General features: G+C 34.6%; 1 protein-coding gene across 1 annotated transcript in view; it reads left to right on the forward strand.

Annotated features, from left to right (window-relative positions):
• Positions 1–15239, forward strand: part of l(2)k05819 (transmembrane protein 94-like protein l(2)k05819) — a 61389-nt gene that overhangs the window by 14139 nt on the left and 32011 nt on the right. Inside the window, exons 8-14 of the mRNA XM_085949339.1 lie at positions 2079–2318; positions 3212–3396; positions 8797–8920; positions 13162–13296; positions 14001–14146; positions 14806–14942; positions 15055–15131. Coding sequence (XP_085805465.1) covers positions 2079–2318; positions 3212–3396; positions 8797–8920; positions 13162–13296; positions 14001–14146; positions 14806–14942; positions 15055–15131 — 1044 coding nt within the window. The remainder of the gene's footprint in view (positions 1–2078; positions 2319–3211; positions 3397–8796; positions 8921–13161; positions 13297–14000; positions 14147–14805; positions 14943–15054; positions 15132–15239) is intronic.

Below are 15239 nucleotides of genomic sequence, written 5' to 3' on the forward strand. Positions count from 1 at the left end.
CTTATCTCCACAAGAGAATAGACAACTCCGCTTGTCTATACGAATAATATTTTATACCAGGTATTATCATGCGATGAATGTTTTGGTTGAAATTACATACAATGTCCTTTGTATATTCATTAAGAGATTCAAATTGGAGTGAGCATTTATTGATGATTCAATTATATGTATTTGTACCAATTGCCTCAAATCACATTGCAAATAGCTTCACCATTGTTGTTCATTCAATTTTATAACAATAGAAATTATTTGTAAGAATGTTATACCAAGAAAATCTAAACTGCTTCTGAGTGATATTGGTGGAATTACGGACACCAAGTCAGAATAAATTATCAATTCTGAGATTTCAGGATAACGATGGTCTAATGTTAATACCCCGTATCTGACCTATGTGACGAAAATGTCTTTTTGATGTACTAAAAACAACAAAAATACTGCCCATCGACTGCGAAATTCCTGTATCTATAGTTATTTAAAAAAAAAAATCATACAGCCAATTTAGTAATTTCCCGTATCTGAACATTGCAGGAATAAACCTGTAATGGCCCGTATCTTGCCTCTAAGCTGTCAGGCGTGTTGCATGACGTGTGTTGAATTCCGCTTCAAAATGTCACTTTTGAATTATTTAAAAGGTAAAACAGTAAGTAATGTAACAAATTTGGATGTTTATCTCTATATATATGTCACATTATTGGATGTTATCATTATATTATGCGTTATATGCTTTGCTTCACCACTTTTTACGTTACGGGTTATTAGCATGCTATGTAGTTACAACATGTGTGAACTATTAACAGATACGGGATATAAAATATTTAGTTTTTTTAGATTCCTGATCAATTTGTAAAAAGTCACTTACGGGATATTAACATTAGACCATCGATAACCATCGTTTCAATACAGTGGAACCCCGATCTACCGTTCTTGCATAAATCGTTTGTTTTCCCGCATGGATCGTTCATTTTTGAAAGTCCCGTCAAACATCCATAAGAGCAATGTTAAATAATCCCGCATTAACCGTTCTTCGATTTATCGTTTTCCTCGATCTATCGTCTAAATATTATGGTCCAGTCACAAATATTACCCCGATTGACCGTTTTTGTTGAATATTTTTCATTTCGCTTTCGTAGAATAGTTTATGATACATACAGACCTTTCAGTCGCGTCGCTTTGTTTGCACAGTTCAATCGACGCACAGGCTTGCCATACGATTTTATAAGTCGCAACTAAACTGCCCCCCATGAAGAAAACTAGAACTCTAGCTGAAAAACTGAAAATAATATAAGATGTCGAAAAAAATCCAAAACCATAGAATTGGAGGTTTCACTGTACAGGGTTTTAACATATGAAATCCAGCGAATTTTTTTCTCACCTCTCCTTCGTGCCAACATTATTCTTTTTACTAGTTTAATATCATTCATACGGTACACGTGACCTAACTAGTTCAGTCTACCAATATTGATTGATTGAACTGCGAAAAAATCATTGTACAGACCATGGAACTCAGCATTGTATCTTCCCCTCCAACTGTCGCTGTCCTTAATTGGGCCATAGGTTGGCAATAGTCGTGTAAAGTGTTTTTAAAGACGAAACGAATAACGGCAGTTATAAGAAATGATAACACTATTTACTTTTGATACAATTTATTGTTCCTATCATCTTACACCATTTCTTATTCGAAATTAAGTTAGTGCAAAGAATGGTAAAATGTACTGAGTTCAGGAATACGTGATCGCAAACTTCAAAGATAACTGAGAGATTAATTCCGGAATCGCTCACGTCGAATTGCACGTGCACTAGGTTGCAGTTGCGTCGCTCGGTGTTGTAATATACTGGTATTGTCAATGTTGACTTGCCACACATGCTTTTAGTTCAACGCTATAGTAGATGCGACCTAAGATGTTTTGATAACCAAAGTTGAATTAAATTTTTTATACATTGTTATTAAAATTATTACTAGAATGAGTGAAATGCAATATTTCGGGACTTCTCTTTCTGTAGGATAGGCATTTTTAGTGAATTTCTTGAGTACTAAAAAAATATGAAAAGGATTGAGTTGATAGTGTTGTTATTTTCAGGCACTATGCTGTGTTGATAAGAAAGGCATCCTGTCATGGCCGAACCCCACTGCGGAGAAAGTTTTCTTCCTGAGGAACTCCAGCAGCATATCGCGCTCCTCCAGCAAGACCAGCTTCTCCGATTCCGCCAGCCACCTCAGCAACGGGAACAACCCTGACTCCGCCCACGGGGACACCTTCAATAAGCAGTACACTTCTCTCAACACCATCAATCACCTGCATCCCACCACTGTTGCCGAGGCAAGGGTCGAATTGAATTTTTAAAACTAACAAATACTATCTACACATTGCTCTTGGTCAATGAAAACAAATATGTTTGACTGACATAATATGTAAAAGAATACATAGGCTCAGTTCAAAACATATGTACAGTAGAACCTCGTTAATAAGAACACGGATAATTCGAAATTCGCCGTAATTCGAAATTTTCGCGAAAAAAAAGTCCCTTGAACATTATTTTCATATAAAAAAACCATACCTTTAATTCGAATTTCGTAATTCGAAATTATTTCAGAGTCCTGGCATATAAAAATATTCAATAAATCGTAATAAAGTGCACTATTTCATGAGCCAGTGATTGAAAATTGTGACAGATTTTTCTTAAAACATCATAAATTACTTATTTTAAGATGGTAATAAAAATAATCCTGACATTTTATGACCCATTAACACACACGGAAGTGGAAATTTGGTAGGCACATCTATGATCGTAAACAATATTGATGAAAATCAAAAAATTTTTTTTTTTAAATTTTAATATTTTAACATTTCATAATTCGTAATTCGAATTTTTTTTCGATTTTCGATCCCGTGGAATTCGTATTAACGAGGTTTTACTGTATAACTGACAATTTTAGTATGCAGTATTTATGTCGTATTACACAAAATACATATAATATGTAAATATGAAATTCTCTCTGTAGAAAGTTAACACTCCACAGTAGATTATTCAACACTAATTTAAACACTAAGACACTGATTAAAAATGAATTTTGCACCATGGTCAATAATAGTTGACAACACCCTAAACACCGTGCGACTGTCTGATGACAATCTGTATTATAAAAGCTCAATCTATTTTGGAAGGTCATCTTTTATTGAAACACTCTGTTACAGGTAACACTCTGTTACAGGTATTGGACTTGACGCACGATCAGAACGTTCCCTTCCAACTGGAGTTTGACGATCAGTCGTGGAAGAACCACATGTCGTGCCTTAAGCCTCTGGGTCTCGCTATCCTCGTCAACACGTGCAACATGGAAACCCAGGAACATTATTCACACTTCTGCTCTCATCTTACATGTGAAGCTACTCAAAGGTAAAAATTTTTACATACAATATAAATGGTCTCCCAATTATTTGAACTAAACACCGTCCATAAAATTTCCTAATTTATGTTAGCAATAGATTTTAAATTTTGGCAGTTCTTCTTTTTTTTAATTTATGGTTAGTGTAGGTATATGACTTTCAATTTAAAAACTAAGGGCCGTATGCATAATAATCTTTTTTTTCTTCTTCCTCGACGCTACATCCCAGGAGGGCGATTTCCGAATGAAGCACTGCAAAACACGTCACCGAACCGCATCAACTGAAGCACGTAAAATTTTTAGTTTTACAGGAGATATTGTGTGCGTGCGAGTGAGAAAACATTCGGCACGCTTATACCTCCTGTCAATGCATTAGAGTAAGATGAAAAGTAAACATGTCATGACGGGACTCTCATGGAAATTAAATAACATTTTTATCCATTTTGGTAATGACTTCATATTAAATCAGTACTTACCCGTTAACGTTGCATTATTAAACCACTCATTGTTGAAGTAAGTAGCCAATTAATCTTTAACCCTTTCAACGCGAGCCATTTTCGCAGGAATTTATTTTCAGTCAACTGATCTGACGGTCACTACAGCTAAAACAGATCGATTTTTAAATTAAAAAATAGATTACTAGATGAACCATATATCAGTTATTCCAAATACACCAAGAAATAAACTATATTCGTGACATTCTCACTAAAAAAAATCGAAGAAAATGTAGACGCTAAAAAATATCCAAGCTTTGGCCGCGCGGTCAATATGCCGGCCGTCCAATGTCACATACACAATTTTTAACACATACTAGCGAGCACTCCGCCGCGTTTGTATTTGTAATACACAGGGCTGAGTACATGCTGCCAGAGTTGGTTACGGTCTATGACAGATATATTACTAAATCAAAATCACACTTGTGGAATAATCAGTGGGTTATCTTATCGCATTTAGTAAGTCGTAAACGTAGTACTGTTTCAAATTATGAACCTATATTTATTTTCGTTGCCATAAAATAATTTTCGTCATCGTGACACTTACTCATTACATTAGGATGTTTTGGAGAATAAAACAGTAAAAATAATTACCCCACTGCTAAAATACTATTATAATATAATTTATGAGGCGCCGTCGGCTTTTTCATTGTACAAAGGGCCTGTCGAAAGATCGCCAGGCAAAATACGAGCATCTAAACAGAGCTAACACAGTTTCGTGGCACATAAAAAATAAAAATTATTACCCATTATAATAATGTAAATGGGCATTTTCGCCAAAGTTTGAACATTGCGTTTTTGGCATGTCCCATGACTTTGATTGATTTTTTCATAGTTATTATATTATAGAATATTGGAAAGTTTTATGTATTTTTAACATGCAAATTTATTAATTTACTTTATTCGATCAGTTAAATACAACTGTCTGACCTGTATATATTTTTAATTGATTATTTAGATCGAAAGGTAGTGTGTTTTTACCATGTCCCACCCCTAAATTCAAATAAACAAAGTCTGATTTCGTCATTAATTTTGAGTGTGTAAAATTAAATTCGAAGTGTCTTCAACAGCTTACATTATATATTTTTGGAAAATATACAGTTTTTCCGTAAATTTGGAGCAATATTGAAAAAAATCACGTTTAAAGTGTGTCCCAGGATATTTGAAAAAGTGGAATTCCACATTCCGTTACCACAATTTTAGCATGAAGGCGAAAAATTTCCACTATAAATATGTATTTTTTTAATGTAGCAACACTTTCGTATAACACTGATCGCCATTTACAATTTAAATTGTTGGTGTGTGTCGGTATCGCTATCGGAACAGGTTGCTTTCTGGGTTGGTCATTTAAGAAGTTCCACTACTGTTACCACGATTTGTAAGGTAAGAAATCACATATTTCCATTTCACATACTATACATATGGAGTTTATCTTTCATACTACAGATATAATAAAACATATCGCAGATTTAACAATAAAACTAAGCTAAATTTTGGCTTCAACCACTTCTGAACCAGAATCCGTTACTTCCATTCCGAAACTAAATTGGTGGTAATGTATATGTGGAATGTAAAAGTAACGAAATGGAATGCATAAAGTTGGGTTTACATTGTGTGTTTCGTTCTTCATGGATTATGAAAAGTTTTATTTTGTCTGTTCGTATGAAAAACAAAAATATTTTCATTAAAAAATATAGAAAATAACCTGACTATATAATAAAGATTAAAAAAGTATGTGATATGTCTGAATACGCAAAACTAGCGCAGATAAAAGTATGGAGAGATAAAAAAACAACAGAAAGAAAAGAAAAAACACCATACTGAAATAATTGCGAGACAGGCACTGGCTCTGTCATACTCTTTCTGTTATACGCTACCAAAATTTTAAAACTTCTCCATACATTTTAGGCATAGAAATTTATAAAAATGTATGAAAAAGTATTTTTTTGTCACGTTTAACAGAAATGTGTACCCTATTAGATTTAATACCTGGAACTGTAGGTATTCGCGAAATGTCAGAAAAGTACGTCTTGATTACAATCAACCTGTATAGCTACATTTTATGTTGATGAATACAAGTAAATTTCAAGACAACATACAGTCGAACTTGGTAATTACGAGGAAGATGGGACCGACTGAATTTGATTGTTATAAGCGTTACTCGTTATATCAGAGAATATGTATTTTTAAATGAGCATGTCACATTACACAAAAAGTCGAAAATAAAAAATTTTGAAACCATCGTAAAAATCCCCGAAACGAGCATGGCATTCATAAACTACAAAAGAAGTTATTTATTGTAATGAACGTTGGTAGGTACCTACGGACTTCACAAACCTTGGATTTTTCAACCATATGCGTGGATACTTTTTTATTATTGTCGGCGAAACACCAATAAGGTAGGTACTTAGACACTTTAATAGTGTCATAAACGTAATCCGACCCCGGCGGCATCCTGTCCAATCGGATTTTATTGCTTAGGGTCTAAATGTTTTAAAACGATCGACACATTAACAGTATTTTAGCTCGGTATATCCGATAAGTTGCTCGTTATAACAGTGAATAAATTAAATGTATGGCGAAAATCATAAACCAAATGTTTCCTTATTACATCCGAGATCTCGCTATGTCCGAGATCGTAATAACCAAGTTCGACTGTAATTATTTTCGTAAAAGTTATATACTCCGTGCCGCGCTAGGACGTCTAGGCGTCTGAATCCCTTGCTGATTTAATTTTTTTCATATATTGTTAATTTGCTTTAAAATATTTTTTATCTGAGTTACAAATAATATAAATGCCAAATAAAAGTTATGGTAATGTATAGTGTGTCAAAATTATTACCTACCTTATTTTACTAGTATTGTGAAATTTATTATAAAATATGTCCATTTTAGTGATTAAGTTTGATTTGTTTTGTTATTGTGACGCACGTTGAATATATATCTGACTATCAAAAAATTCAAAAAAATTTCATAAAACAAAAATTTGTTTTTATGGTAATATGTAACTTTAGCTTTACAAATTACATTCCGTTACCATTCCGTTCCATTCCGAAAATGTCCCCAAAAAAGTTGAACGTTAACTATTTTTCATTTGATTATTAAATAACGAAACTTATGTATTTTTCCAATAAAATTTAGTAAAAGTGATTACTGTCCTTAAAAAAATAGCAGAACGAACATTGATTGGTTTTTTCAAATACTAAAGGGAAAATGCTCTGCCATTATAGACATAGGGTAACGGAGTGGAACGAAATGTGCCCAAGAATTAAAATTCAATAATATTTTTTGACTATTTGTAGTTTTATTTTTAAGTGTATGGCTTTTTTAATATAATAGAGCTCTTTTAAGTGATAAAAAGTGTCTCATTCATGTTTTATAAGCTTAGTTTCCTAGTCACGGAACGGAAACTTATTATGCCAAATTTCATAATAAAAATGATATAAATATTGTATTAATCAATATTTTGCTGAAAAATTGCTATCACCAATTCAGCAATAGAACAAGGAATCTGCTAGCTATATAAAAATGGTTAATTTGAGTGAAAAAATAATATTACCCAAATTTCAAACATGTACAAACTTTGGCGAAAATGCCCAAATATCAAATATGGAACAATGAACAAAGCCATACAAATTTACTGGAGAGCTGTGCGTAGCCACTATGTGGTAGTGACATTTTGGCGGGTGAAATAATTATTTCACATATATTTATAATGACAAAAAATACAAAAACAAATCGTCAAAATGTTTCTATCGAGGTCACAAATCACACTAACGTAATCGTAATAATTAATTAAAAGGTAAATAAAAATAATATCGATGTACACTTTTCGATGTATGACCAATGTTTTGTTTTGATAACCCTGGTGACGCATTGAGTACACCCGTCTTCGCAATGGCGCGCGATTCAAATGATTGAATAACGAGTGTCCTTTTCAAAAATATATTTCCTTGTGTTTTACTTGACATTTTTATGATCTGTTGCCTGATATGTCTACCCAAAGGTTTGAACTAATTTTTAAAGCATATTATCCACAAGTGTCTCTTCTAGTTTGGTCGAAAATACGAGATAAAGTCTATGGCATGTTTACATGCCATACGCAGTGTAAGGGTTAAATAAGCTAGTTAGGTACGTCTCCAATATAACAATATTACAACACGGAATTTCCGTTGTATTTTGCAAACAAACATGTGTGTTTCTATATTACAAAATCACAATAAATACTTAAATGAGGATTTAAACACAAAATAACACTTTCAACGGTAATAGTTATGTAAAAGGCAAAACACAATACATGTATACAAAGCTTTCTACGATATTACGTTGACATTAGATCTGACGTTTACCGTTAGCGCCTCTAGCGACAACGCATGTAGCTCAATCTCACCCGCAGTCGACAGTGGCAGTGGACTTTTAGTATGCTACAGTGAAGTAGGTTGGCGTAATGTTTGCGCAACTGGTCACTTGTGCTTCATAGTGCTTTATTCAGAAATTGGGGTCCGGAGTGGGATTTGGCCTCTTCCACAAGTGCCATCCACTGGCTCCCATCTCTCACTAGTCCTCCCTAGCTTCCAATTCCCGCTCCAGTCCTTTTCCACACAGTTTCTCCACATTATTCTTGGCCTCTGGGTCACGTCTGCTAGGGTAGGGTCTCCCATACTATGTTCCGTGGAACACTAGAATGGTTTTATATGCTGCAACGGCTGCAACAAATTCAAACATGTTTGACTTCATATTGACAGGCGAGTGAAAACTGGTAGGTAAGGACGATTCCTGGGTTCAGAATCCATTTTCCGTAACAGTTAAGCCAGTAGGCCTAGTGCAATTCCAATTCTGGAGCGACACACTGTAGCAATTGAAAGTTCAACACAACGAAGAAGATGCAATATCTAAATCTATTTTTGTTTTCTCTAGTGAGGATGCTGTCCCTGTAACAAACAGGCGTTGCCTCTGCGAACTGGCAAAGCAGATTGGTTTCGTGGAGGAAGCAAAGAATGTATACACCCTCCAAAACCACCTGGCCACCTTCAGACACTTGGTAATTGAACTATACATCTTAACTCTCTTCCAGTGATATAACAGGGAAGTTTTTGTTATCTTTCTATCTAGATGTCTGTTAGAAGGACACTCATAATATCAAGTGACCAAGAAAGATTCTTTTTAAAAGGTTGCTTTCATTTGAATATTTCAAAGTAAATACTTAAAAAAAACTAAAAATACTTTTAAAAAGGGTAAAACATAAGCTTTTTAGATTTAAAATCATTTACAAATTCAATTAAATGGTATTATGCAATGACATTAATATGGACGAATCATCTGGGAATAAAAATGACACTCATTTTTTTGTCGGGTCTGCCGAATGGCATAATCTGTTCTAACGCCATTACAATAAAGGTGATATTGCTATAAATTCCTGATGCTTTTAGTCGGGTCTGCCGAACGGTTCGGTTCGAACGGGTCCGCTCAAATGAACATTGACACTAGAAACACTATTCTTACGCCATTACAATAAAGGTGATATTGCTATAAATTCCCGATGCGTGATATCGCATAATGGAAATTGCGTGACGTCTACCTATACATGTGCGAATGCCGCTGTGCGTGAATTTAATTGCTAGCTGCTGTATTGAGTGCGTTGTCCATTAATAATGTCATTGGTAGTATGTGATACTTGTTCCACATAACGATCAGCGAAGCTATTCTATATACAAGACGGCTATCTGTTGCGTATCTTAAAAACAGTTATTGCAAATATAATATATAAACATGTATTATTATATGGATAGGATAGATAGGGTATGACCCATATACTATTTCTGAGATCAAAGAATGTTTCAATGAGAGAAAATAAAACTCATACTTAATCATATTTAGAATGTTAAGAATTTTTATTAACATTAAAAGAAGGCTTTGATAATATGAAGGATGAATCAGATGCATTTCGACGAGTTTGTTAATATCAGGCTCGAATTCATTGCTATCAGAAATCGTTGAACAACCGACCATAACCCAGCATTAACCTAGATTCCGTCGGATTTTTATAGATAGAATTGGTCTGCCGTCGCCACTCTAGATTTCCTTAACGCCCCCTAATTTTCTTTGAGCCTTCTACTGCCCCCCTGAAAGCCACCAGCACCCTCAAGGGGGCGTTATCGCCCACTTTGAGAAAGACTGATCTAAAGTGTCAAAAAGTGCTAGGTTTTAACCCCTCTTGGCTGTGATAACTTTTAAAGCGAGATGGACAGTTTTGACAGCTTAGATCAGGTGTTCACAAACTTTTTCGTCAAAGAGACAATTTTGCAATCAAAAATATTTGGCGAGCCTGCCCTTTCATTTGTAAATATCTTGTTTTTAAAAATATAAGGCATAAAAATTCATTGTGTAAACTTATATTTTTAACTAAATATGTACTCTTATTCATACTAAAAAATGATATTAAAATTTTTTCACCATGTGATTTATGCAATTGTTTGCTTGAAACCAAATCCTGCAATCTACGCTCAAATTTTGTGATGTGAATACGCAGAACAGATGCTATATGCTTGTCTGTTAATTTTGATCTTAATTCTTAGCACTCTCTGGGCCAGACAGTCTGGCCCGAACAATTCTAGTAGGGAGCTCTAGTGGCCAGTGGGTTGTTTTACTTATTTTTTATCGTAAATATTTCACTTTAATAATGTCGACATAAATTATACTGATGGTTTTATAAATGCGTTTAAAAATTAATAAATGTAAAAAATCGTAACACCACTGCACATTTATGTACTGAAATATGACTATATTCAAAACATTAGAGCGAGAGGTTTAAAAGAATACTATTTTTATGTAAAAAAAATACTTTATGCAGTCATCAAATGTTTAAAATAAATATAAAGGATAATAAGGCTTCAAAATTATGTAAATAGATTATCTACAACGTTTAAGGAATGTCCAGGATCATGCTTTGAAAATAGAACAAAAGCTCCATTTTGACCTACGCTGAGTATGTCCCCCCTTGAGAGAATAATTAATTAACAATCACCATGGAAAACACAAAAAAGGTCATACTTTAAAAAAATATTCTGATTAGAGCAAAGCTACATTGGTTTAAAGTTTAAATCGTAAACTATTTTTATTGTTATAACAACATTTAAAATAAATATCATTAATTAAGTGCACTGTAAATGTTATGTGTTAAACACCGTGTACAGTGATCAAAACTAGTGGAATAGCTTGTTTATACTTTCTACCCAAAGATACGCCCCTTTCACGTAAGTGACATATAAAAAATTAATACAAGACGTCATCTTGAATATTACAGCCAATTAATAGTTTGCATGCGAAAGAAATCGCAATGAGTCACAGGATAATTAAAAAGAAACTGCTGCAAGAATTTAAGTACCATGTACAGTTATATTAGTTGTGTTCTGAACTATTCACATAATATATTGATAATTAATATATGACTATACAACATATTAAAAACATATGTATTACTTTTAGTAAATTTAAGTCCCATAAAGCATTTTTTTTTTGCGAACCATAGCAAAAACCAATAGCATCGGTAATGGTCATACGAATCGTCAAACACGGTGTCCAAAATCTAATGAAGTTTTTTTTTAAATATCAAATTTAGAAAAAATAGTTTTTCTTGTATATTCAGGTACTACAGACAAATTTATTGACATTTTTCACTCGCTGGATCAGTATTAAGTTATTATTTGATATAAACATCACAAGTTTTCTACTTTAAACTTCTACAAGAAAGTCCCGAATTTAGATCAGAGTAGCTAATACGTTTTGAAAAAAAATGATCAGAGTGAAAAAGGTTATGTTTGATTTTATTAATGCTCATTGTGGAAAATGTTTTTTCACAAATATCTCTTCTTAATCGTGCACTCATGGCTGAGGATTGTGACCACATTTAAATTTCGCCATCCTTTGAGCGACCAAGACTTTCCATCCTTCTCGATCTTCCGCTTCTCTCAGGGCAGAATGGATGGTGCCCCCAGTCAGCTCTTTCACTTGGTCGCTCCATCGCGCAGATGCTCTTCCTCTGCTTCGCCTTCCCTGGAGGCTACCCAAAACTACCAGTCTCTCCAGGTTGTCCGGTCCGCGCCTGACAATATGTCCAAAAAACTGCAGAATTCTTCTCAGACATATCGTCGAGAGCCGTTCCTTTATCTTCAGTCTCTGGATGACTGACTGGTTCGTCCTGTGCTCCGTCCAAGAAATGCGAAGCATTCGGCGCCAACACCACATCTCAAAGGCATCAATTGCCTTCCGTTCTCTCGCCTTCAGGGTCCACGACTCGACTCCGTATAGAAATACCGAGAACACTAATGTTTGCACAAGCATTATTTTTGTGGCAATCGAAATTCCCCGATCCTTCCATATAGTGGTAAGGCCTGTCATCGCATTTTTTGCAATCTGTGTGCGCCTTCTTATTTTCGCTTCGCATCCGCCCTTTCCACTGATGGTCGATCCAAGATATAGGTACTTCCAAATATGGAGGCCATTTACTTTTATATAATATATAACTAATAATATATAAATATTACAAAAAGGATATTTAATTTTCAATGTAATTTTTAATATTCAATATGAAGAATAAAATATAATAGAGATTTAACATAAATCTCGCGGGACACATCAAATAGTTACGCAGGACATAATTGGCCCGCGGGACACACTTTGTGAACTCCTGGTTTAGAAGGCTAACTTATTGTAACAATTACCGCCTCAATACATAAATATGATAAAGTGATAATATTGATCACTTTAGCCGTCGATAGCCGCCTTGTGTTTAGAATAGAACCTCAGGGTCGGTTCCATCCATTTCATTAGGATCATTTGAGAACATCCTATTGAAACATCCGAAACTGGTTGTGGTCATTATTAATTTATGTTTAACAGATATGTATTGTGTTGTATTTTAATTAATATAAACTATTAATTGTCTCATTATTATGTCGTTCACTTTGTCCTTGTCTCCGACACCCTTAGACTAACAGTACAGTACTTCTATGCCATTTATGTTTACTTGGATTTGCAATCCCGAAATCCTGTGATTGGTTATGTTAAAATCTCGAAAGTATTTCTGGTTGTTATAAAGTTACTAATTAGTCGCTAACATATACACATAATGCGGTGACGTGAGGCAGGTATCCGTGAAATAACAAATCTATAATACTCGATAATGTTCCTGAATAAATGAAACACCTGTCGAATTATATGTGGCGAACATAAAGTGAAACATACGTAATAATTTCGTTTATTCATAAAGTAATTGTTTTGTAGCAACCAGATGTAATACGTCGTGACACAAGATTCGCCCGGTCTTTACACCTGAGTACCCGAGTGAAGGTTCCTTTGCCTCACATGCTGGGAGTCATCATGAAGGACCAGGCCGGCGGACTACAACTCATGACGCAGGTTAACTATAAACCTATAATTTGCTTTGGATTATTGAAGTAAATGCGTGAAAGATCCACATAGACTGATTAAATATTATCAATTGTAATGTATAATAGTGTGACTAATATAATATAATACGCTCATGATGGCCGCACGGCATAAGCGTCGGCCTATAACATCATGGATCTCAGGTTTGAATCCTGGGTCAGGCAAGTACACATATTGTTTTTCAATTTGTTTATGAGTCAGAGTATGGACCTAATAGGTTGAGCAAGTAGCTGACACCCATTTCTCGTAAAAACAAAATCTGAGCTCAATGCTTACGGGACGCACAAATTTGTGTTTTTGCTAATCGCTTTTCAAATGTAAATAACACGTTAATTACAAAATTAATTAAAAGTGCCCGTACTCTGTGGAGGCCCATATGATCGGACATGATATGGTAATATAATATTGTATCAGTCAGGAGTGTGAACTATGCTTATGATTTATTATGATATTTATTTGACAAAACTCATTTCTTTTTTAAAACTTTATATTTTTCATGTCAGTAAAAACAAAGTTTCACATAATTCTCTAAAACAACAAAATGGCCATGGGCCAGAAACACGGCTAGAACATATAGTGGTCACTGGTAGAATCTTAATTATTAATCTTAGACTAAGCATAAAGCTAAGGCATAAAGGCTCCATCCCCATAGAAGGTGTTTTTTCAAATTATAGGGTACTGCTGACATAATTCTGGACTCGTGTATTGAATATTGGAACGGACAGGACCTGTGCGCTCTGTCTCCTTCTGACAGGAAGAAAGTTCAAGATTTTTATCAGCGTAGCTCTCTTACCGCATACTGCTCTGCTTTCGCGTACAGGTATGCTGTGATTACTTCAGCGTTTACTTGGTGATAATTCATGTTAATGGTATTTACCACAAATGAAAATGGTTTTACTCACATGGTGAGCTTTATTTAGACGAACTCATAAAGTTCGGTGGATATACGTGGCAGCGAAGAATTAGTGACCGAGAAGAGTGGGAAGGAGCTATGGGTAGGCTTTCATCCAGCAGTGAATGGACCACGTCTGATGATGATAATAATAATTATTGTCAATACTGTATAGTGGAGATAGAAAAGAAGCTATGTAATGTGGGAAAGAGATAGTTTTTTATTTTGATAAAGTTCACTGTGTGCGTGAAACACAATATGTTATAAAACAATTTTCGTATGTCGTGAATACTATGTGATAAACACACTTTACAAATGTCGAAGAATAGAAGGCAGTTCGATTTTTGAATTGGACAATAATCCTACCTATGCATTTCTCGCATGTCGTTTTTAGCTGCCTACATAAAATTGAGGCGTTCCAAATTTATATTTAATTTTTAATATGGCAATATGTGATATGCAGCGAAATGTCAAATTGAAGTTGAATTTAATTATAGACTATCAAGACCTATTTTGGCAATTTACTTGTAGCTTCATCTCTATAGAAGAAGGCTTCTAGTTAGTAATTATGATGGTATACTTTGCAGGCCCCTGACCCGAGGAGTATCTCCACAACTTTCGAGCCTGTTTCTGGAGTTGCCTGCCGACTGCCGATCATTGTACCCGCCCTCCGTCTCCTGGAACGAACCTCAGCCGCCTCTCACCAATCATTACCACTCCACTGGTACCCCACCATTCATTCATTAATCATTTTAAAATTAGTACATCTGACCACCTTTGAATCCTTGATTTTTGTAACAGTATATTTTTAATTCTATATTTTCATGATGTTTCAGATTCTTTATTGTTCAGCGACATCAAGGATGATGACGTAACTGATGTGGAAGGCTGTTTTGACGTCCAGTGCAATCAGGTTGGTTGAACATTTATTTAGCCGTTATATATTAAATACTAACCATTTAAACTCTGTACTAAGTTTAGTGTGGGAAACCTTTTTTGGTTTACCAGTTAGAATTAGTAC

The sequence above is a fragment of the Rhyacophila brunnea genome, unplaced genomic scaffold, assembly GCF_057557595.1.
Source record: "Rhyacophila brunnea isolate RB1 unplaced genomic scaffold, BYU_Rbru_1.0 scaffold_22, whole genome shotgun sequence".
Taxonomy (NCBI): Eukaryota; Metazoa; Arthropoda; class Insecta; order Trichoptera; family Rhyacophilidae; genus Rhyacophila; species Rhyacophila brunnea.